We start from the raw sequence: 24,210 nt of genomic DNA, 5'->3' as shown, positions 1-24,210 counted from the left end.
TACATGGAAAAAAGAAAAAAAAAGAAACAAAAACAAACAAAACCCCTTACTTGAACATTCTTTTCACTTAAATCAGAAGGCAACTATGAACCCCTGAGCAAATCAACTATTTTTGTATGCTCTGTGAGCTAAAACTGGTTGCTGTAGTTTTTAAGATTGAAGAAGGCCAAAGGAATAATGTATTTTTTTTAGCATGAATGAAATATAAAAGTTAAGTTTCAGCATTTGTAAATAGTTATTGAAATACAGAGTTCTTACATTTTATGGGGCTACTTTGGGGTTACTAGAACTGAGAAGCAGCTTATAACATAAGGGCCTATAAAGGCTATAATACTGTTTGTCCCTTTACACAGTTTGCTGACTCCTATTACTCATTTGGGAAAGAGGTAAGGAAAGAAAACTACAAGCTCCAAACTAACCATCCTTTGTTGAATTAACACCTAACCCATGAAAATAGGTTGAATTGGGGGCTTGGCGGTAGCGCAGCGGATTAAGTGCACATGGCACCAAGCATGGACCAGCATAAGGATCCCGATTGGAGCCCCCAGCTCCCCACCTGCAGGATGGCGCTTACTTCACAAGCAGTTAAGCAGGTCTGCAGGTGACTTATCTTTCTCTCCTCCTCTCTGTCTTCCCCATCTCTCTCAATTTTTCTCTGTCCTATCCTCCCAATAACAATAGCTATAACAACCATAACAAGGGCTACAAAATGGGGAAAATAGCCTCCAGGAGCAGTGGATTCCTTGTGCTGGCACCAAGCCCCAGTGATAACCCTGGCGGTAAAAAAAGAAAATAGGTTGAATTGAGGACTAGGGCTCAGTGGTAGAGCAACAGGACCTGCACTAAGGCGCCAGAGACCCAGGTATGATCCTTGGCATTGCCATATGTAGATTAGAGTGATGCCCTGCTCTTAATCTGTCATAAAAATAAGTCTTAGAAAAATAGGTTGGGTTGAGTTGAATTTGTCTCTTTAGATGAGAAATAAGGATTCCAATTCATTTCTTTCATATAATTTGTACCTAATTGTTACCTTTATGTATACTGCCTGCCTGGCTTCTGAAGGTATTTGAGTTTATAATTAATGACTTAGAACAGGGGTTCTCACTCTTCACCTGTAGAGTGAGACTGTAAATATTTTTTAAATTTTTTCCACTTTATTTGGGGGTTAATGGTTTACTGTACAACTGTGGACACATAGATCTAATAACCTCATAATAGGTGCCTGCAAGACACTCTTCAGACTAAATATTTTCCACGTAATGAACTGAAGCAATCTCAAGGACATAGTATTTATATAGTGAGAGAAAATTGGCACAAATCTTTTAATTAACAAAATTTAAAATAGAGCAATTCTGCAATGTCTTTTTGGGAGTTCTAAGAGTTTCCTATCAATAAAATTAATTGTAAATTGTCACCTATTAATGGATATCTGTAATGAGATTTTACACATTTTAAAAATACTGGGATTAATCCAGGGGGAATACTTTAAATTTTTTTAGGACTTCATATGAGATAAATCGTGCATGAAATAAATTACAGCATCATTTGTACATGCTGTGCTACACAGACAGAACAGGGAGTCTCAGGCATGCAAGTCCTAGGACTGGCTGACTAATTGAGCCATGAGCTTATTTTAAACTTCATATTCATCACTTGGGAGACATTTGTAAAACTTTAAGCTTTTCACTCTTTCATTAATTTGTCTGCAACCTGTTAATCATAATTTTACAAATGCTTTGTAACATGAATATGCAGTTAAAGACATCCTCCTGACAGGAAGAGAAATAGCTCAACTAGCTGGCCAACACAGACAGACCTAGAGAATGAGACACCACAACACCAGAGCTTCTCCTGGTGCTATGACATCCGAGTTCTCAAACTCAGGCCATGTACACATGTCCCACTGGGTAAGCTCTTCTCTGGTCCTTATTTTACACACCCTTTACTAACAGCAGCTATAATCTTATAGGCTGTACAGAATTAACATTTTCTCAACTTCTTTGAAAAAATGTAACACACCCAGAGTTATTTCATGCAGATTATTTAGAGACATCCTCTAGCAATTTCAAATTCAGTACTGATGTCTAAAATAAGAACTGGACTGTATCAGTAACTAAAGTGGTAAAAAAGAAAAAAATCAAAGGACTACTTACACCCATAAAATTTTAGACTAATACTAATGTTGCTCCCAGTGTATGTAACACTTCAATGATTCTTTCCAAAAGGTCAACAGTCCTAGATAAGTTAACTTTATTCAAGCATAACTTACCATAGTAAATGGCTTTCCTTGCTGAATTAACAAGTCAATTACAAAACTTAGGTTGTAGCCAATCACTTTTCACTTCTGAATAATTCTGCTGAGCCATTTCCATTTTAAATTTCATTTTATTTTTTTTTCAGAGTTGCTTGCCTGTGCGTGCAGTGCTGTGATGACTGCTTTGCTTGGTAATACCAGCACACATTGTTTCAGCTCAGGCATCATCTAATCCAATGATTTTTTTTTTTATTATTATAAAAATAATTAGTGCTCCACTGTGCTTAAAGTACACCAAAAGTTTACTTTTCTTATAACAAAATTGATATGTAGTGGTAATAAAAAATAAATGTTGTAGATTATTGATGTATATGGCACTGAAAATGCTGTTTTTCACTGTGATTTACAGTATGCTGAACAGAATGTTATAAGAATCATATCTACTCTGCATTGCAATCTTGTAAACACTCAGCCCTGCCGTGACACCATACAAACAGGCCTGGACAGAAATGTAAACATTGTTTATGGGCACTGAAAATTCAAGTTTCATATTTTCATATCACAAATGTTACTCTTTTTCAAACATTTAAAAATGTAAGAAACTTCCTCACACATCACTTACAATACAAAAATAATTGATTTGGTCTTCCAGACATACTTTACTTGCCTCCAATCTAATTTCATGTTTTATTTATTTTTTCCAATTATTTATTTCATTTTGTTGCCCTTGTTTTTTTATTGTTGTAGTTATTATTGTTATTGTTGTCATCGTTGTTGGGTAGGACAGAGAGAAATGGAGAGAGGAGGGGAAGATAGAGGAGAGAAATATAGACAACTGCAGACCTGCCTATGAAGTGACTCACCTGCAGGTGGGGACCCGGGCGCCAGAACCAGGATCCTTATGCCTGTCCTTGCGCTTTGCACCACCTGTGCTTAACCCACTGCGCTACCACCTGACACTTGTTTTATTACTTTTATGGTGATAGTGTAAAGTTAGTTCTTTAAGGATAACTGTAAACCAATACCTGTGCTTTCCTATTTAGCATATGACTATTTTTCAAAACATAGTATTTAATCCTTTAAAATACTAGGTGTAATTTAGGTTATAAAATTACAATTTTAGGGGGTCAGGTGGTGATGCACTGAGTTAAGCACACATAGTAAGAAGCTCAAGGATCTGGGTTCGATCCCCCAGATCCTTATCTGCAGGGGGGCAGTCACTTCACAAGCAGTGAAGCAGGTCTGAAGTTATCTCTCATTCTCTCCTTCCCCTCTCAAATTCTGTTCTATCCAACATCAAATGGAAAAGAGAAAAAATGACCACCAGGAGCAGTGGATTTGTAGTGCTGGCACAAAACCCCAGCGGTATAACCCTGGAGGCAAAATAAATAAAATTACAATTTTACTTTTTTTTAAAAAAATTATTTATTAATGAGAAACAGGAGAAAGAGAAAACTAGACATCACTCTGGTACATGTGCTGCCGGACATTGAACTCAGGACCTCATGCCTGAGTCCAATGATTTATCCACTGCACCACCTCCCAGACCACAAATTACAATTTTACAACAAACAATAAAATTTATTTAGCAGACTTATTTTAAAGTTTAACAATCATTAAGATTAATTTATAAAACAGCAAAAGCATAAGGGTTCAGTACTAAAGTAACAATGCTAAAATTTCATGAAATTATTCAAATAATATTTAACTAAAGTCTAGTAGAAAGATGGAATCAGATTTTTCAGTCAGTTGAAGCAATTTGTGTTTTTTCTTCTGAAAAGGCTTTCTCAGTCCTCTGGCGTTTAAGAGGTGGATGTTCGTGATTTTCTGTAACAAACCCAGAAAAAAATCTATATTAGATAAGGTAACATTTTAAAATACTTTAAAGTGTAAATAATATACGCAATTTTAAGATTTGCAACATAGTTTAAAGATAAAGGAAAATAATTTCTGTACATTTATTATTTTAGTGAAGTAGTTTATTATAGTACTAAAATTAAGAAAACTGAAACTGGTCACAAGTAAATAACTAGTAGTCTTGAAATATCTAACTAGAACTAATTTGTTTAATCTAAGACAAATTTAATACATAAAATATATCTAGGGCAAGAAAACTACATGAAAGATACAGTTTAATTTTCCAGATATTGCTCACCTAGATTTAGAGTGTGGTCTTTGTAGAGTATAGCAGCAGGAATCTGAAAGGTGATGCAGAGCATTTCTTTATTAGGGGCTACATTTCTTACTATGTGAACTGAACTGCATGACTCCAAGGAAATGCCCAGTGCAGCTCCAGCACGTTGCTGAACATCCTTAGCAGGATTGGCATCTTTGGAAAAGCTGTAACAGTGCACTATAGGAAGGAACTCATTGCATGGCTGACCATCTAAAAGTGAACTGAAAACACTGAGAAACTCAATAGCCTTTGCTGGCAAGTTCATGACAATGTGCATAGAATGTTTTCTTTCTTGTGAGTGTGGTCCCAGCTGCTGCATTAACTCTTCTCTGACTGGTCCTTGGAGGAAGTCTTTCCCATCCAAGTTAAAGACTTTTACCTTTTGGTCCACTTTATTTAATTTACAATTATGCAACAGCCATTTATGGGATTCAGGATTCAGGTCATTCGCAAATACAGTGCAGTTCTTCTTTGCCACTGGGATTGCAAAGGGCCCAACTCCAGCAAAAACATCAAATAAAATATCCCCAGGTTTGAGAAGTTCTGTGATGCGGTTGTGTTCTGTAGAGAGGCGAGGATTCCAATAAACTTTTGAAAAATCAAATTCATAGGTGTAGTTGTTTTCTCGAACCTGAAAAAGTATTATTATACTTTCAGTTAGTTTGCTTATATTCTATCCATTAATTTGGTTGAGTAAACCTACACATATACAATGTACTTAAGCAAATAATAGTTATTAGAACATGGATATTGGTTATACTTGAGGCCAATCAATATGTTCCATTAGACTTTTCATGAGAAAAACAATCTCTTCAAAGCCAGGTGTCACGGCTGGGAGGTGATGCACCTGGTTGAGTGCACATGTTACAATGCACAAGTGCCCTGATTCAAGTTCCTGGTCCTAACCTGTAGGGGGGAAGCTTTGCAAGCAGTGAAGCAGGGCTGCAGATATCTTTCCCTAGTTGGTTCTTCACCCTTAATTTCTTGCTTGTCTCTACTCAATAAACAGAATATTAATAATAATAATAATAAGCAAATGTCTTTCCCTTTCCTCCTAAGGGGTCATAAAGTGATTCCCAAATCACATAAGGACTTTTTCAGTTATGTCAAATGACTTAATTATATTCTCTTGCCACCCGATGATAGGGGGTGGAGATCCTATAATTTGAGGGGCCAGACATATAGTCCTTTGCACTAAAGCAAAGGACTTAAGTCCCAGAGGTGCCAGGCTTTAGTCCCTGACAGTGTCATACCAGAGCTAAGCAGTACTTTGGTTTCTCTCATTAAAATAAATCTTTAAAAACACTGTAATTTGAAATAATGCAATGCACAAGTCTTTCTAGTAAGTAGCTGAGTTGCCAACACCACTTACACACTAATCTTTCACAAATTAGCTTTTAGTTTGTAAGTAGGAGGCATGATGAATGTGTTATATGCCACTGAATTGAGGTATGTTGTTATTTTTCAGCCAGTTGTTGGAGTTTTAAGTTTAATGCTGATACAGTAGAGCCTGTCTACAGAACAAATCATTCCCCTATCTTCTCCTTTCTTAAACAATAAATATATACAGTAGGGCTAAGTCTTAACATGAAGACTAAGTACCATTTCTTTTGGGATATCATAAATAATAAAAATTAGAAAACAAAACTAAAATTATAACTATGGAATCTGACCTCAGTCATCATCATAAGCCCCCAGTTCTAATAAATGAAGAATCAAAGCTCTCAAGTTCTACAAATATGATAGTAATATATCATCTATATTCTGCCTTAACTCCAATTTTGTTTTTCTTCCCAACCACATCAGAAGTTCTGGCCATATTATTACAATTCTGGTGTTGAAAATTATTCTACCAACTAAAGTTTACAAATATATAACCTGTAGGGTCATATGTCTTAGGATATTTTTTTCCAAAAATCTTTTTCCTGCTTCCCCTTTTACACTTCTATACATGGAACACCTTTCTAATTTATTTAAAAAAATATATATGTATGTATATATATATATCTGAGATAGAAAGATAGCATAATAATAGCTCACGGGACTTATATGCAAGAAATCCCAGGCTTGATCCTGGTACTACCAATAGTCAGTGCTGAGTGGTATTCTGGTCAAAAAAGAAAAAACTTCCCTCTGGGGACCAGGTGGTGGTGCATCTGGTTGAGCACATGCTCAAGGACCCAGGTTTGAGCCCCAACTCCCTGGTCCCCACCTAAAGGGGGAAAGCTTTGCAAGTGGTGAAGCAGTGCGGCAGGTGTTTCTTTTTCTCTCCTCTATCACCTCCTTCCCTTTTGATTTTTGGCTGTCTCTATCCAGTAAATAAAGATAATTAAAAAAAATTTTTTTTTCAAAATTCCTTTTGGTTTATACCATCCTTAAAAATCATACACCCTTAGTCAATATTATTATTAGAGATCTTTTTACTATTAACATGCAAATAGTACTCAGATACCACATGAGCTCCTAACATTTAGTATGATTATGTCTGGAATAAAGAAATTATACTAAGCAAGTATTTACATTTGTTTTATAGCATAACTATGAAGTATAAAATGTGTTCTAAGAACAAATGTTAGTTGACTTAGGAAATCAATCACAAGGCAGATGTAAAATACAGACATTTCTCAACTATTATAGATCTTATACCTGCAAAGAATGATGATACCTGGTAAATTTAAGTATTAGTACCAAGTGAAGATTATGCATAATGTTCAATCAGGGTATGCCTAAGTGACATATCATAGTGTCTGTCTGCTGAGATAAGCACTATTACCAAAGGATTTCCATCAAAATCTTATTCTACCTTAAAAAACCTCATACACTATACATCTGGCCTCTGAGCCTTCTAAGGCCAACAAATCATTTGGTCTGACCCTGCAAAGGCAATCACAGCTTTTGTCATACCAACATTAAATGCTAATTTTTAAGCTGATAATTTTGTACGGTCTGGAAATGGTGTTATAAATATCCAAATGGTCCTTGGCAGTAAAAAGGTTCCCCACTCCTGCATTACTTACAACAAAGTAAGTAAACAGTTGGCTTCCATACACAGGCAAAGACCATGCATGGGATCTATAGTCAGAAGACTACCTCTAAACACTCTGTTCTATCATTCCTTGGTACTTCATCTTCATAAGGACTCTATTAGTAACAGCAATGATTATCTTCTGGGCCTCTTAGGATTTACTGTATTTAAAGCATTTAGCTCAGAATCTAACAGTGTGCAACAAAGTGTATTTAATGTTTTAATACTATTAAATTACAGGGGAAACAAACTATTCACCCCTCCTCAAAAAAATAATAGATATATCATCACAATACATCAAATAAAAATATGCCCACTGTTAGCATTCTGATGTATATGCATATATATATATATATATATATGTATTTTTTTTTTTTTGTCACAAATTCAGGCCCTTATACATGTGTAATTTCACCACTGCAGGCTGCTTTTTCATTGAGAGAAAAAGAGAAAGCAGAGGCATGACAGGACTGGAACTTCCTCTGGTGCCACAGCACTTTGCTTCCAGTATCAGGCTACAAATCTAGCCTCTTACATTGTAAGGCACATACCCCACCAGGTGAGACATCTCTCTGGCCTTACATAGATAAAAATGGAATTCTGCTATATAAGTGAGTCTATAGCTTGCTTTTCTTGGTCACTTGTCAACAACTTTTTATAATTATGGAGCTAAATAATCTTTAATGATAGAGTATTCCTCTGTATCATTATATCAGAATTAAATCAATACCAGTGGGATTTTCCATCCCTTTGTTTTCTTTCTTACTGTTACTATAAAATTGATAGTGAAATTATATATGTATGTATATATATAATTTACACTTAAGTTGATAATTATATATAAATAAATAAATAAATAAATATATATATATATATATATATTTACAGTTAAGTTGTCCAAATATATCCATGGGATAATTTTCTGTAAATGGAATCTAGGACACAGGATGTATGTACCTTTTCAAAACTATAATATTACTATACTCTTCCTAAGTATTGTTTCAAATCTGCACTCCCATCAATAGTGTATAATCACATATTCCTCAATACTGGATATTATAAATAACTGTCACTTTCTCTAACATAAATCTTGATATAAACAGTATAAGGAGACAATATTAATACTTCATACCTTGGTCATCATGTTTTCCTCTCCAGACAGCACTTCCATTTGGAAATTTCGGTATGTATTATCAATATTATTGACTTTATTTACTGCTGATGTGATTCCTGGGTTTTTGTCAATCATAACTTGGCCTAAAAGGAAAAAAAAAGGTAATTTGTAATATTGGTTGCAAAATAGAAGCTAAAATTATAAATATGAAAAGGAAATTAAATGGGGCTAGATGGTAGTGCACCTGGCTGAGCACACGTTATATATAACACGTTATATATGTGCAAGGACCTGCATTCAAAGCCTCTCCACCCCCTACGGGGGAAAGCTTCATGAATGGTGAAGCAATGCTACAGGTATCTCTCCCTCTCTCCTTTCCCTCTCAGTTTCTCTATATGTCTAAAAAAGAAAAAAAAAACTTTTTTAAAAAAGGAAATTAATTTTGTTTCCTATTCAAAGAAAAAAACATTATAGCATGTGCAATTTAATTTTATTTTTTTAAATATTTATTTATTTATTCCCTTTTGTTGCCCTTGTTTTATTGTTGTAGTTATTATTGTTGTTGTCGTTGTTGGATAGGACAGAGAGAAATGGAGAGAGGAGGGAAAGACAGAGAGGAGGAGAGAAAGACACCTGCAGACCTGCTTCACCGCCTGTGAAGCGACTCCCCTGCAGGTGGGGAGCCGGGGTTCGAACCGGGATCCTTATGCCGGTCCTTGTGCTTTGCGCCACCTGCGCTTAACCCGCTGTGCTACAGCCCGACTCCCAGCATGTGCAATTTAAAACTTTCAATGGTTTATTAAAGTTCATGTGTGAGAGCCTTCAATACAAATACAAAAAAGTATGAGTACATATTTAAAGAAAAAATTTTGAGGAGTTTGGGTGTAACCAGGCTTCTTCATGTTTTCATTAAATCTCAAATGTACCAATACAACCATAAATAAACAGCAGATTATAGGGCGTTATTAATGAATGGAAAGCAATGTGAGGGGCCATGGTCAGAAAACACCAGCCTGTGCCAACTGACTTCAAACCCCAATGCCTGCTTTACTCTGTACACGAGACATATTCCTCTACTTTGGAAATATATGCCAGCAAAATAGCATTTTCAAGTAAAAGGAACAGGTTCATTAGAGACTTCCCTAATAGCATGTTCACTGAATTGTTCTTTGTCAGATATTTGCCAATGCAGGAGCTACAGAGATAATAAAATACACTAGATGCCCTTTAGCCAGTGTTTTTTCAAATAAGCACTTTTTGAGTATGATATTCAACTCTAGTCAACAGATGCTCTTATCAATTTCTGCTTATTTATCAGCTCATTGTCCCCCCCCCCCCTTCCAGGGTTATTACTGGGGCTTGGTGCCTGCACTACAAATCCACTGCTCCCGGAAGCTTGCTCCTGGAAGCTATTATTTCCCTTTTGCTGCCTTTGTTTATCGTTGTTGTAATTATTATTGTTATTGCTGTCGTTGTTGGATAAGACAGAAATTGAGAGAGGAGGGGAAGACAGAGAGGGAGAGAGATACACACCTGCAAATCTGCTTCACCCATTGTGAAGTGACCCCCTACAGGTGGGGAACCGGGGGTTCGAACTAGGATCCCTATGTTGGTCCGTGCTGCTTCACCTGCTGCATCACTGCCTGGCCCCCTCATTGTTTATTTTTTAACTAGAGTACCATCAGGACTAGCTTTTGGTATTTTAAGGATTGAACCTGAGGCATCTGGCATGCAAGTCCTATATGCTCTTCCCTGAACCCTCAGCTCCTTAATTTACAAAATGGAAATATTGATAGGACCATAGGATAAGCTCCTTATTTTTTAAGGTATATAACTTAGTTTGAAATAAATAATTAAAGTAACCTATTTTGAAAGTCTATAGTGAACACTTTAGTGTTACTACTGTGTGAAAAAGTTTCACTTTTAACTCTATGAGTGCCTCTTTATGAGAGAGTTTATAAAATGGAATTGCCAAAAGGAATATTTAGGCTAGGCTAGATAGTGACTAATAAGTCAGCCTAGACATTTGTACTCAGTTCTAAGAATCTGCTTTGTTATTTATTATGCTATCACTATGCATTATCAACTCCTTTCTTTTACCTATACAAACAAAAAAAAATACATAACAACATATTTCTGAAATCTTATGTATGCAAAATACTGAGCATTATATTTTAACTCTGAAAATTCCCAGAGGTTCTGACCATTACGCTACATTAAATAAAATTAATCTGGATATACATGGACATCAACATTAATATAAAGACAAGCACAATTTGATTCATTGCTACTTTTTTTTTCCCTTCTTGACATCAGGGTTATTGCTGGGTCTTAGTGCACTGAAGTGACCACTCTAATAGCCTTTTTAACTCACTCTTTCCATTTTATTGATAGGACAGAGAGAAATTGAGAGAGGAGAGGGAGAAAGATAGACATCTGCAGCACTGCTTGTAAAGCTCCCCCCCCCCCATAAGTGGGGGCTTAACTCCAGATCCTTGTACATGGTCATATGTGCACTCAACTAGGTGCACCACCACCTGGTCCCATTTTCTACTTTTTTTACCCAAAGAATAAAGGGCTCAAAACTGGGGCTATAGAGGCAACGCATTTCTAAAAAGCAAAGTATGGTGTCTGCCATAGAAGGGGCTCAGCAACCATGAGAGAACAAAGTACTTTGCACTTTGGTTAAAAAAAACTCAGTTTAGGAAACCTACATTCAAATTAGCTCTGAAGGTTTATTTTTATTTATTTTTTTAAATTTATTTTCCCTTTTGTTGCCCTTGTTTTATTGTTGTAAAGCAGAGTATTTCTCTGCTATGAAGAAAGATGAAATCTTGCCATCTGCAACATGAACAGACCTGGAGAGTATAATACTAAATGAAATAATCAGATGGTGAAAGATGCTGTATGATTTTTTTTTGGGGGGGGGGAACTGTAGATTTTGCTCATGTAACATACAGAGAACACAGATAATTTTTTTAAAAAAATCCATCTATATAACTAGTCACCAAAAAGTGAAAGGGAGAGGACAGTGTAAATAAAGACCAAAGGGAAAAACATCTTGATTTTCAATGATGCATACCAGAAGCAATGGTACTTTAATAACTAAAAAAAAAAAAAAAAAGGATAAAATTGGGGTCAATAGATAGCTCACCCATTAGGGTTAAGGTATCTTTTTTAAATATTTCCCCTTTTGTTGCCCTTGTCTTTTTTTGTGGTAGTTATTATTGTCGTTGTTGGATAGGACGGAGAGAAATGGAGAGAAGAGGGGAAGACGGGGAGAGAAAGATAGACACCTGCAGATCTGCTTCACCGCCTGTGAAGTGACTCCTCTGAGGGTGGGGAGCTGGGGGCTTGAACCCGGATCCATAGGCCGGTCCTTGCGCTTTGTGCCACCTGCGTTTAAGCCGCTGTGCTACTGCCTGGCTCCCAGCTCACCCATTAGGGTAAGTGCTGGTACCATGTGTAAAGCACTAGGTTTGAGCAGGACACTATAAGGGAGCAACACAGAATATGCCACATATGGAGCAATGCTGTGGTATCTCTGTGTCACCCTGTCTGGAGTGAGAAAAACCAGTCCAGACTAGTGGAATTGCACATATGCAGGGCCCTGGTACCACAAAAAGAAATGATCAAACTTATTATAATTTGAAAGGGTCTCCAAAATGCCCTCAAAGGAGTGTTTGTAGCTTAAGATTTGTTTTAGTGATAAAATGTTTTGCTTTTGTAATTTGGGTTTAGAAAAAAGGTTGGCAGGGCAGACGACTCAGCAATACAGTACCCATCTTACATGTGTGAAGCTCTGGGTTTGATCCTGGGTATTGCTTGAGAGCAACAGAGGGATTCCATGAATGGCGATGCTTGTTCTCTTTCCATCTTTCTCTATCTCTCTCATTCTAAAAACAAGCAAATAATTAAATATATTAAAAAATAAGAACTTTTAAAACCATAGTTAGAATTCGTTAATTGCTTTCTGATACATGAATTCATTCATTCACTTCTTTCCTTCCTGCCTGCCTGCCTTCCTTCCTTTCATTGAACTTAGGAACTTTGGTGCTTCAGGCATGGAAGTCTTTTTGTGTAATTATTATGCTATCTCCCCAGCACACCCATGAATGTTTCTATAACACCTACCAATTAAATGCTTGAAAGGTAGTTGATGATCTCGAAGGTTCAGGTGGGCAATATGTCCAACTCTGCTAAATGCTGAAGTCACATCTTTACCTTCAGGAAGCACAGCTCTTAGGATTTCTTCTGACTTGAAATCTTCGTAAGTTAGTTCTAAATTATATTTAGATATCTGTGGATTGACATTAAATTTCTCTAAAATACTGAGTTCTGCTTTCTCAAAGGAATTCTCAGTAAGCATTTTAGAGGGATCCAACATAATTAGTCTAATTTCTTCATCTTCTGGATCTTCAATCACACGCTTAGTGCCTGGGCGCTGCAGTACTGCTCTTTTAAGGGATCGCATCAACTGATTGACTATTTCTTTTCTCACTCTAAGCACAGGGATGGTGACAGTCTTTTTAAAAGCTGTTCTATCAAGTTTAGTCATTCCCCGAACATCAGAAGGTGGTGAAAACAAGTCAGAGTCTCTCTGGTTTGTTTCTATTTCAGGCATGATTGAAAATCTTCTTCTTTGATCCAACACGAAAATACCAGGTTCTTTGCTAACAAAAATCTGTATTGGTGGTGTCCAAGCTAGTGAAGTCAGTGATTCAGATTCAACTGGTCTACGGCTTTCCACTTTGAGAAGTCTTTTAAGTCTTCTTGAGAATCCAAATGAACTCCTTAAGATCCTAATATATATTTTCCATTAAAAAAATACATACCAAGAAGTTACAAGATTTTTACATGCTCACATTAAGAAAAAAACTAAATTCTATTCTTTTAAACATTAAAATAAGTGGCGTGAGAAATATACTATCTTTCCTAGAGTAGGATAACATAATATTGGTGGCAAATAAAAATTTTTTTTTCAACCCACCTGCTGCCAAGAGGCTGGTTTAAGGACCCGCTTGATTAACTGCTTCACCCTCAACTTTTTTTAAAAAAAAATTTATTAATGAGCAAGATAGGAGAGAGAAAGACATCACTCTGGTACATGTGCTGCTGAGGATTGACTTCAGAACCTCATGCTTGAGAGTCCAATGCTTTATCCACTGCGCCATCTCCCAAACCACTCTTCAACTTTCAAAAAATATATCTGGGATTGGAAAGTTGAGAACAGGGTTACAAGGTCACCTCTAAAATAATGACCACTGTTATTTTTAATGGTCATGATTTTTATGACCATCAATGGCAGAATTTACTAGGATCGTCTTACAGATCTCTCCTTCTCTCTCTTTTGCCAGATACTGTGCTAAATGTTTAAAGCACATTATTGATCTCAAGGTATGTGCAAACACATCCCTTTTGTACGAATAAACTAAAGCAAAGAAGTAGGGTAATTCACCCAAAGTTTTATTACTGGTTAGTGGTCAAAGAATAAAATGCAAGCCTGATTGATTTTCATCGTTGTGTTTTTAACATATCGTTAGTCTTTTGTGCTACAAATCCTGCCTTTATGAACTAGAAGTTTCAATATTTTTTGAGGAATGAAGACTTCGCTGGATATTACATGTACATCCTACTAGCAGCATCAGCTATAAACTTTGTATTCTAGAATAACTATTTTAAGAGGAAAAGAGACGTCCTGGAACCCTGTGAATCAACTACTGAACTTCACAGAATTCACAGTGGGTCTCTATATGTGCTTTTTTGTAAATTACTTAATCTGAGTCTCAGTGTCACGCCTGTAAAATGTGGCGAAGCGGCCTACCAGAACGCTTTTGAAAGGAGTAAACAGGCTGCTCACTGCCCAGTAGTCAGATCAAGACCCAGCACCTGGGCGGGCGAGTGACTTCGCTACACTGCCGCTTCCTAGAGATGGACAGAAGCGTCCGTCTGGACTATCCAGGGCCCCGCCGCCATCACCTCACCAAGGTCACACTCTTAATTGTCAGCATCGCTCCACAGCTGGCTCCATGATCAAAACCCTCACCTCATGCTCCGGAGTGGCTTGGAAATGGGTAGCCCGTGTCTAGGCTGGGCTTCGGCCACATCATCATTGGTCGCCGCCGCAGTGCGAGCGCCTTTCGATTACGTCATTCCTTCGTTCGGAGCCCGCCCGGGTGAGGTACGGGAAGCCAGAAGGGTCTGGATCACAGCTCCGCCTCCGGCGCAACTAACCACCTGATTGCTGGAGTAGAAGTTCGCAGATGGGTCTGGTTGTCGGCCAGCAAGCAGCATGGAGGCGCCCTGGGGAACCATCAACGCTCAATCGGGCTGGTCTGTCTCTGCTCAGCAGCCCGAAGAGGCGGAGGCAGAGGCGGAAGATTTTAGCCCGTTGCTAAGCAACGTAAGTGGGCTCGCGAGCTTCCCGGACCTGCTGGTCTCCGGGCTTCCCTGAAGTGTCTGCCAAATTAAGTCCGGGAAAAGGAAAGGGGCAGCCCGGGGAGAGGACAGAGGTTAGAAGCTGACCATTAGGAGATGCGACCCCAAAGACAGTTGCCGAGATTTAGATCCTTGAATGTGCCAATGGCCTAGCATGGCCTAGCATGCCTAAATCTTGCTCAACACTGGTATAATGGTGTTGGGAATCTTATCTGTACCGATCACTCCCACCCTGTCTCTCTCTTGATGAAATTTGAACTTCACCATCCAGACATGTATTACATTTGTGTCTTTACAGGAACTTCACAGTAAAAGCAAGGCTCAGGTAGAAGAGGTGCAGCAGCCCTGAGTGATGATGAGGACCCAGCTGCGTGTGGGTTCTGCCACTCACTCACTGTTCTTTAGTGTCTTTGTAATGCTCTTGCTTCCTCCATCCAGTCTTGTGAGGTTTCCGCAAGGGTCAGGAGATTTTTCGTTCCTCCAATTTAGTCTCTGATGGTCTATAAACATCTTAATACAGATTCTTAGAGGTGAAGGAGTGTGGGTGGCCTGGTAGTAAGTACACTGGCCAGGTAATAGTACTTTCTCACCCTGAAGCCTACGCAGTGGACTCGACATTTTAAACCAAGTCCCTGAACTGTAACAGTTCCTAGGACTTTGGTCTTAAAATACCATTTGTGGGAAGGGTGTTTTTCACAGTATTTGCAGCAGAGCAACGTGAATTATTCTATTTATTATGAAGTTATTCCTGGCCATCCTTCCAGTTAGGTGTACATAATTCATTTAGTTTATAAATAGAGATTAATTTTGCAGTGCTAGTGATTGGAGTGGGGGAGGGGGCAATGATTCAGGGACTCTTGTGTAGTCATGTGCCCTGAGGCTATTTCCCTCTTCCTCACTCCATTCCTACCCTATCTTTGTCTTCTGCAGTCACAAGGTTAATCATAGCTCTCCCTGAAAGCTTTCCTGCCCTCTGTACTAGTGGCGATGATTTTCCTAGGACATTAGATTTCTGGAACTGCACTTGTGGAAAGTAGATGGGGAAGAAAGAAAACCAATGCTGGTCCAGCAATTAGTGTGACATATAATGCCTGGTGGTTTGCAGAACGTACTCTTTAATAAGAATCTGTTTCTCAAAAAAAAAAAAAAAAAAAAAAAGCTGGGAGTCGGGGCAGTAGCGCAGCGGGTTAAGCGCATGTGGCACAAAGCGCAAGGACCAGCATAAGGATGCCAGTTTGAGCCCCCACTCCCCACCTGCAGGGGAGTCGCTTCAGGTCTGCAGGTGTCTTTCTCTCCCCCTCTCTGCCTTCCTCTCCTCTCTCCATTTCTCTCTGTCCTATCCAACAACGACGACATCAACAACAACAACAATAATAAGTACAACAGTAGAATAACAAGGGCAACAAAAGAAAATAAATAAAAATAAATATTAAAAAAAGAAAAGTTTTTTTTTAAAGCTTTCTCTTAAAAAAAAAGTCTTGTTATGAGAATAGGAGAATGAGAGAGACCTAAATCTTGCTCAACACTGGTATAATGGTATTGGGAATCTTATCGGTACCGATCACTCCCACCCTGTCTCTCTCTTGGTGAAATTTGAACTTCACCATCCAGACACGTATTACATTTGTGTCTTTACAGGAACTTCACAGACTAGGATCCCCAGGTGTTTCATTTGGTTTCTCAGTGTTTAATTTGATGAATGCCATCATGGGAAGTGGTATCCTTGCCTTATCTTATGTTATGGCTACTACTGGTATCCTTGGATTTGGGTGAGTGTTTTTATTTTACTGTTGGTCATTTTTTTCTTTCTAATTTATTGATGCACTGAAAAGCAAAGAGATAATCTCTAGAAACTTGTAGCAAACCATTTTTCTTTTTTAAAAAATATTTATTTATCCCCTTTTGTTGCCCTTGTTTTATTGTTGTAGTTATTATTGTTGTTGTTGTTGTTGGATAGGACAGAGAGAAATGGAGAGAGGAGGGGGAAGGCAGAGAGGAGGAAAGAAAGATAGACACCTGCAGACCTGCTTCACCACCTGTGAAGTGACTCCCCTGCAGGTGGGGAGCTGGGGGCTCGAACTGGGATCCTTACCTGGTCCTTGCACTTTGCGCCATATGCGTTAAACCCGCTGCGCTACCACCTGACTCTCAGCAAACGTTTTATAGTCAAATTGTGCCTAGAATTTTAGCAATTTTCCTGTTTGTTACTCTTCTTTTGCTAGTCTGTAGCTTGAGTGGATGGTATGTAATTTGTATTTTCAGACAAAATATAGCTAATTTAAAATTGAAACTTGGTTCACATTCATGTATAACCTCAAAGAAAAGTTTATTTGGCTTATCAGTTGGCCCAAGTGAATCAGAGTTTATCAGTCATGCAGATCATTTATAAATAGCAATTTTGTTTGTAAATAAGACACATTTGCTTTTCACTCCTCTTTGTTCCTCTCCTATATTGTTATTTTTTTTCCTTTTCTCAGTCCAAACATCTGTGACTTTTTTGTTTTTCTTTTTTTTTTAAATTTTTTATTTAAGAAAGGATTAATGAACAAAAACATAAGGTAGGAGGGGTACAACTCCACACAATTCCCACCACCCAATCTCCATAACCCACCCCCTCCCATGATAGCTTTCCCATTCTCTAGCCCTCTGGGAGCATGGACCCAGGGTCGTTGAGGGTTGCAGAAGGTAGAAGGTCTGGCTTCTGTAATTGCTTCCCCGCTGAACATGGGCGTTGACTGGTCGGTCCATACTCCCAGTCTGCCTCTCTCTTTCCCTAGTAGGGTGTGTCTCTGGGGAAGCTGAGCTCCAGGACACATTGGTGGGGTCTTCAATCCAGGGAAGCCTGGCCAGCATCCTGGTGGCATCTGGAACCTGGTGATTGAAAAGAGAGTTAACATACGAAGCCAAACAATTTGTTGAGCAATCATGGACCCAAAGCTTGGAATAGTGGAGAGGAAGTGTCAGGGAGGTACTCACTGCAAACTCTAGTGTACTTCTGCTTTCAGGTATATATTTTGCAGTAGTTTATGGGTACGTGTGAACATAAGCTCTCTCTCACAGAAACTGGTGTATATCTAGGTTATGGGACTTTGTTAGAAAGTGAACTACCTGAGATGAAATTAGAGTGTACTATAAAAGGAAAGGTCTCACCCGAGTAATGAAGCTGAAGGGTTGTCATTCCACACGTGAAGTCTCTGGACACAGTCTGAGGTGAAGCATGTTGAGGTGGCAATCGTTGCGTTGGTTAGGTTGTGATCGGCGGATGCAATATTATTTGGTTTGGATTGGGAGATGCATATGGGAAAGTGGGCCCTATCCAAGGGTTCCAGGACTGGGGGAAGTAGGGGCTCTATAGTGGAGATGTGAGGTTCCTGCTGTCTTAGGGTTCAAAAAGACAATCGATAGTTAATGTTATCATCACATTATTTGGTAATTGGGTTAACTTTGAAAAGTCCTTTTGTTATGGTTTGCTGTACAGTATCCAGTATCTTGTATATAGCTGTGCTATTGGATGCTTCTGACTTTTTTGTTTTTCTATAGTGCTTTCAGTATTTATTTTGTTTTGCTAATGGATTGTTTGCAAGTTTGATGCCCCTCCCAAAAGAATAAAATCTATTAGAGTAGGTCCGTAGCCTTAATATCTAGCACTATGACTGCCAGAATGAGTGAACAGATCTGTTTACTTTTATGAGTAGAAGCAGACTCATTTTGCTAGAAAACTTAAGATACATATGATCTCATTTAGATTATTTTGTGCTTTTACTTTTAACGTCTTGATAAGCAAACCAACTCATTTTTTTAAATATATTTACTTTATTCATTTATTTTTAAAATTTATTTATTTAAAAAAGGAGACATTAACAAAACCGTAGGATAGGAGGGGTACAACTCCACACAGTTCCCACCACCAGATCTCCATATCCCATCCCTTCCCCTGATAGCTTTCCCATTCTTTATCCCTCTGGGAGCATGGACCCAAGGTCATTGTGGGTTGCAGAAGGTGGAAGGTCTGGCTTCTGTAATTGCTTCCCCGCTGAACATGGGCATTGACTGGTCAATCCATACTCCCAGCCTGCCTCTCTCTTTCCCTAGTAGGGTGGGTCTCTGGGGAAGCGGAGGTCCAGGACACATTGGTAGGGTCATCTGTCCAGGGAAGTCTGGTCGGCATCATGCTGGCATCTGGAACCTGAGTAATGAAGCTGAAGGGTTGTCATTCCACACCTGAAGTCTCTGGACACAGTCTGAAGTAAAGCATGCTGAGGTGGCATTCCTTGCGTTGATTAGGTTGAGATCGGTGGATGCAATATGATTTGGTATGACTTGAGAGAAGCATGCAGGAAAGTAAGCCCCACCCTAAGGTTCCAGGACTAGGGGAAATATAGGCTCTATAGTGGAAATGTGAGGTTCCTGCTGTCTTAGGGTTCAAGAAGACAAAAGATAGTTATTGTTATCATCACATTATTTGGTAATTGGGTTAACTTTGAAAAGTCCCTTTGTTAGGACTTGCTGTATAATACCCAACATCTTGTATGTAGCTGTGCTACTGGTTGCTTCTGTTCTCCCTGGTCTAGGCTTTTGAGAGAGTCAACATATCAAAGACTCAGCCTATGCATTAAAAAGATTCAGTCTGTGCTTTAAAAAGTTTGAGACATACAATCAATTTTCCCCTGTCATATTAATTAAGTAGTGATTTGTATGACTACAAATTAATAGGAGTGTACATAAACACCATTCTCACCACCAAAAGACTGTCACTCCCACTCCCCCACCACCCCAGGAAGCTGAATGTCACCCTACATTATTCAATAGGATAGAGAGAAATTGAGAGAGAAGGAAGAGAGAGAGGGAGAGTGAAAGACATCTGCAGGCCTGCTTCAATGTTTGAGAAGCATCTCTACTGCATACTGCAAGTGTGGGAGTAGCGGTTCAAACCCTGGTCCTTGTGCAGGTCCTTGCTACATATGTTTAACCTGGTGTGCCACCACTCAGCCCCCACAAACCAACTTTTAAGTAACTATTTTCTTAGTAGTGTACTCACAGCCTTTCAAAATAAAAAATTTCAAAACTGTGACACCATATAAACATAGAACCTGTTTACTGGTTTTCTTTAAAAAAAAAAACAAACAAAAAACTATATGCTACCAAGTTAAGAGAACCTGGAAGAAGTGGAAGAGCTCCTAGAAACATATACCCTTCCAAAACTGATCTAGGAAGAACTACATAACCTAAACAGACCAATCACAGACAATGAAATTGAAACAGGTAAGAATCTTCACAACAATAAAAGTCCAGGACCAAATGGCTTTACAAATGAATTCTACAGAACCTTCAGGAAAGATTAATACCTCTACTTTTTTTTTAATATTTAATTTTATTTATTTATTCCCTTTTGTTGCCCTTGTTGTTTTATTGTTGTAGTTATTATTGTTGTCATTGTTGTTGGATAGGACAGAGAGAAATGGAGACAGGAGGGGAAGACAGAGAGGAGGAGAGCAAGATAGACACCTGCAGACCTGCTTCACCGCCTGTGAAGCGACTCCCCTGCAGGTGGGGAGCCGGGGCAATACCTCTACTTTTAAAGCTCTTACAAAAAAAAAAATTGAAGACACAGGAATACTCCCTTCCCCCTTCTATGAAGCCAACATCATCCTGATACCAAAGGCAGATAGGGGCACAACAAAAAATGAAAACTACAGACCAATATCTCTGATGAACATACATGCTAAAATACTGAACAAGATCTTAGCCAACCGGATAAAACAGTATATTAAAATGATTGTTCACCACAACCAAGAGGGATTTATCTCAGAATACAAGGCTGGTTCAATATATGTAAATCAATTGGTGTGATCCACCACATCAAGAAAAGCAAAAACAAAACCCACATGATTATCTCAATAGATGCAGAGAAAGACTTCATCAAAATCCAATATCCCTTCATGATCAAAACACTGAAAAGAAATGGGGACAGGGAAGTCAGGTCCACAGCGGGTTAAGCGCATGTGGTACAAAGTGCAAGGACCGGCATAAGGATCCCTGTTCGAGCCCCCGGCTCCCCACCTGCAGGGGGGGGTCACTTCACAAGCAGGTCTGCAGATGTCTGTCTTTCTCTCCCCCTGTCTGTCTTCCCCTCCTCTCTCCATTTCTCTCTATCCTGTCTAACAATGACAACATCAATAACTATAACAATAAAAAACAAGGGCAACAAAAAGGCAAAATAAATAAATATAAAATTTTTTTAAAAAATGGGACAGGAGGAAAATTCCTTAAGATATTAAATCCATATACATCAATCCTACAGCCAACATCATACTGAATGGGCAGAAACGGAAAGCATTCTCCCAGGTCAGGTACTAGACAGGGCTGTCCACTATCACCATTACTCTTGAACATAGTTTTGGAAGTTCTCACCATAGCAGTCAGGCAAGAAAAAGGAATTAAAGGAATACAGATTGGAAGGGAAGAAGTCAAACTCACTATTTACAGATGATATGATAGCATACATAGAAAAACCTAAAGAATTCAGCAGAAAGCTTCTGGAAATTATTAGGCAATATAGTAAAGTATTAGGCTACAAAATTAACATACAAAAATCACTGACATTCCTTTACTCTGACGCTAAGTTAGAAGATAACCAGAAATCACTCTCATTCACTACTGCAGCAAAATCAACAAAATATCTAGGAATAAACCTAACCACAGAAGTGAAAGACTTATGCACTGAAAAGTATGAGTTGCTGTTCAAGGAAATAGAAAATGATACAAAGAAGTGGGAAGCTATCCTTTGCTTATGGATTGGAAAAATTAACATCATCAACATCAATATTCTACCCAGAGCCACATACAAACTTAATGTGATACCCATCAATCTCCCACCAATTTTATTTAAGAGAATAGAACAAAAATAGCAATCACTTATATGGAACCAGAAACTACCTAGAATCATCAAAGCAGTCTTGAGAAAAAGCAACAAATGGAGGCATCTCACTCCCTGATCTCAAACTATATTATAAGGCTATCATAATAAAAACTGCCTGGTACTGGAACAAAAATAGCTACACAGACCAGTGGAACAGAATTGAAAGCCCAGATATAAACCCTCACACCCTATGGACATCTAATTTTTGATAAGGGGGCTCTAAATATTAAATGGAAGAAATAAGTTCTCTTCAATAAATGGTACTGGGAAAATTGGGCTGAAATGTACAGAAGAGTGAAACTAAACCAGAAACAAAAGTAAACTCTAAATGAAAAAAAAAAAAAAAAGACTAAATGGATCAAGAACCTGAATGGTAGACTAGAAACTATCAAATACTCAGAGGAAAATATTGGTGGAACATTTTCCCACCTAAATCTCAAAGGGCATCTTTGATGATAAGGACCCAGTTGCAAGAACGACCAAAACGAAAACCAGTGGGACTGGGACTAGATCAAATTGAGAAGCTTCTGCATAGCAAAAGAAACCATCACCCAAACAAAGAGAGCCCTCACAGAATGGGAGCAGATCTTTACATCTTTACATCAGACAAGAGGCCAATAATCAAAATATATAAAGAGCTCACCAGACTCAACATCAAAAAAACAAATGACCCAATCCAAAAGTGGGAAGAGGATTTGAACAGAATATTTATAACAGAAGAGATTAAAAAAAAAAGAGGCCAACAGACATAAAAAATTGCTCCAGGTCATTGATTGTCAGAGAAATGCAAATAAAGACAACAATGTAATACCACCTCACCCCTGTGAGAATGTCATACCTCAAAAAATGACAGCAGCAGCAAATGTTAGAGAGGTTGTAGGGACAAAGGAACCCTCCTACACTGCTGTGGGAATATAAATTGGCCCAACCACTGTGGAGAGCAGTCTGGAGAACCCTCACAAGGCTAGAAATGGACCTTCCTTATAACCCAGTAAGTCCTCTCCTAGGGATATATCCTAAAGAGTCAAACACACCCCTCCAAAAAGGTATGTGTACACCTATGTTCATAGCAGCACAATACATAATAGCCAAAACCTGTAAGCCACCCAGGTGTCCAACAACAGATGAATGGCTGAGAAAGTTGTGGTATATATACACAGTGGAATACTACTCAGCTATTAAGAATAATCAACCTACCTTCTCCGACCTATCTTGGATGGAGCTAGAAGGAATTATGTTAAGCAGTATAAGCCAGAATGAGAAAGATGAGTGTGGGATGATCCCACTCATTAACAGAAATTGAGAAAGAAAAACAGAAAGGGAAACTCAAAATAGAATCTGACTGAGTTTGGAGTATTGCACCAAAGTAAAAAAGCTCTGGGGGGAGAAGAGGGTAGATTAGGGGTAGGTACATGGACCTTTGGTGGGGGAATGGTGTTAATATACACTCCTATTGATGTATAGTCTTATGAATAACTATTTAATCAGTTTGAGGGGGGAATAGAAGGAATGCCTTGAGCTTTTAAATGCATATATCAACTCAGAGTATATATTCCTTTAATCTGAGCATTTAAGGTTTCAAGTTAGTAAACAGATTGAATCTCAACACCGAGCTTAAGTTGTTAATACATTTCTAAAAATAACCTTTTTTTTTTTTTTTGGAAATATTAAATCTTAAACCAGAGAGACCAGAAGCAACTGGTCTTATAAAAAAATTAAAAAAAAAAAAAAGCATGATTCAGCAAAAGGGATCACCTACAAAACAGAGGGACTTCTCAGAGTAGGAGAAAATGTTCATATGCCATGCATCAGACAAAAGGTTAATAACCAAAATATACAAAGAACTAACCATGCTCAGCAATTAAAAAAAAAAAAAGCAAACAATCCTACTGAACAATGGAGGTGGTGATATGGGCAGAATCTTTTCCAAAGGAGAAACATAATGGGCCCAGAGACATGAAAAAAATGCTCAGTCACCGATAATCAGGGAAATACAAATAAAAACAACAATTATACTCATGAAGATCATACAATAGAAAATACAAACACAAACTGTTAGAGATATTATGAGAGAAAACAAACTTTTCTACATTGCTGGTGAGGATGTAAATTGGTCCAACTCCTGTGGAAGAAAAGTCTGGAGACTAATTAGAACACTAGAAATGGACCTGCTGTAGGGCCTGGCAACGCCTTTTCTAGGGATATATCCAAAGGAAACAGATTCTACTTGAAAAGACCTTATACACACCTATGCTCATAGCAGTATAATTTCTAATAGCCCAAC

The 24,210-nt window shown here is 38.3% G+C and overlaps 2 protein-coding genes and 1 long non-coding RNA gene across 8 annotated transcripts in view; 1 reads left to right on the top strand and 2 right to left on the bottom strand.

The window, feature by feature from the left end:
• Nucleotides 1-3,821: 3,821 nt before the first annotated feature.
• Nucleotides 3,822-14,714, bottom strand: TRMT5 (tRNA methyltransferase 5). The gene is made up of 5 exons (XM_016186503.2): nucleotides 14,616-14,714; nucleotides 12,704-13,371; nucleotides 8,588-8,712; nucleotides 4,410-5,061; nucleotides 3,822-4,081 (listed from the first exon to the last, which is right to left on the bottom strand). The coding sequence occupies exons 1-5, from the start codon at nucleotides 14,618-14,620 to the stop codon at nucleotides 3,996-3,998; spliced, it is 1,536 nt and encodes a 511-aa protein (XP_016041989.1). The 5' UTR covers nucleotides 14,621-14,714; the 3' UTR covers nucleotides 3,822-3,995.
• Nucleotides 14,715-14,762: 48 nt separating this feature from the next.
• Nucleotides 14,763-24,210, top strand: part of SLC38A6 (solute carrier family 38 member 6) — a 93,557-nt gene continuing 84,109 nt past the window's right edge. For 2 of the 6 annotated variants that reach the window (XM_060174885.1, XM_007519270.2), the window contains exons 1-2: nucleotides 14,764-14,972; nucleotides 16,646-16,776. In XM_060174885.1, coding sequence (XP_060030868.1) covers nucleotides 14,862-14,972; nucleotides 16,646-16,776 — 242 coding nt within the window. In that variant the 5' untranslated portion in view covers nucleotides 14,764-14,861. Of the gene's footprint in view, nucleotides 14,973-16,645; nucleotides 16,777-19,146; nucleotides 20,270-24,210 lie in introns of those variants that run through there. The other 4 variants (XM_060174887.1, XM_060174886.1, XM_060174884.1 and 1 more) reach the window with 3 other exon arrangements.
• Nucleotides 17,649-24,210, bottom strand: part of LOC132533432 (uncharacterized) — a 941,342-nt gene continuing 934,780 nt past the window's right edge. Inside the window, exon 3 of the long non-coding RNA XR_009545321.1 lies at nucleotides 17,649-17,878. This is a non-coding gene — a long non-coding RNA (uncharacterized LOC132533432). The remainder of the gene's footprint in view (nucleotides 17,879-24,210) is intronic.

This window comes from Erinaceus europaeus, chromosome 16, assembly GCF_950295315.1.
Source record: "Erinaceus europaeus chromosome 16, mEriEur2.1, whole genome shotgun sequence".
Classification (NCBI taxonomy): domain Eukaryota; kingdom Metazoa; phylum Chordata; class Mammalia; order Eulipotyphla; family Erinaceidae; genus Erinaceus; species Erinaceus europaeus.
This window is presented reverse-complemented; position numbering and strand designations above follow the sequence as displayed.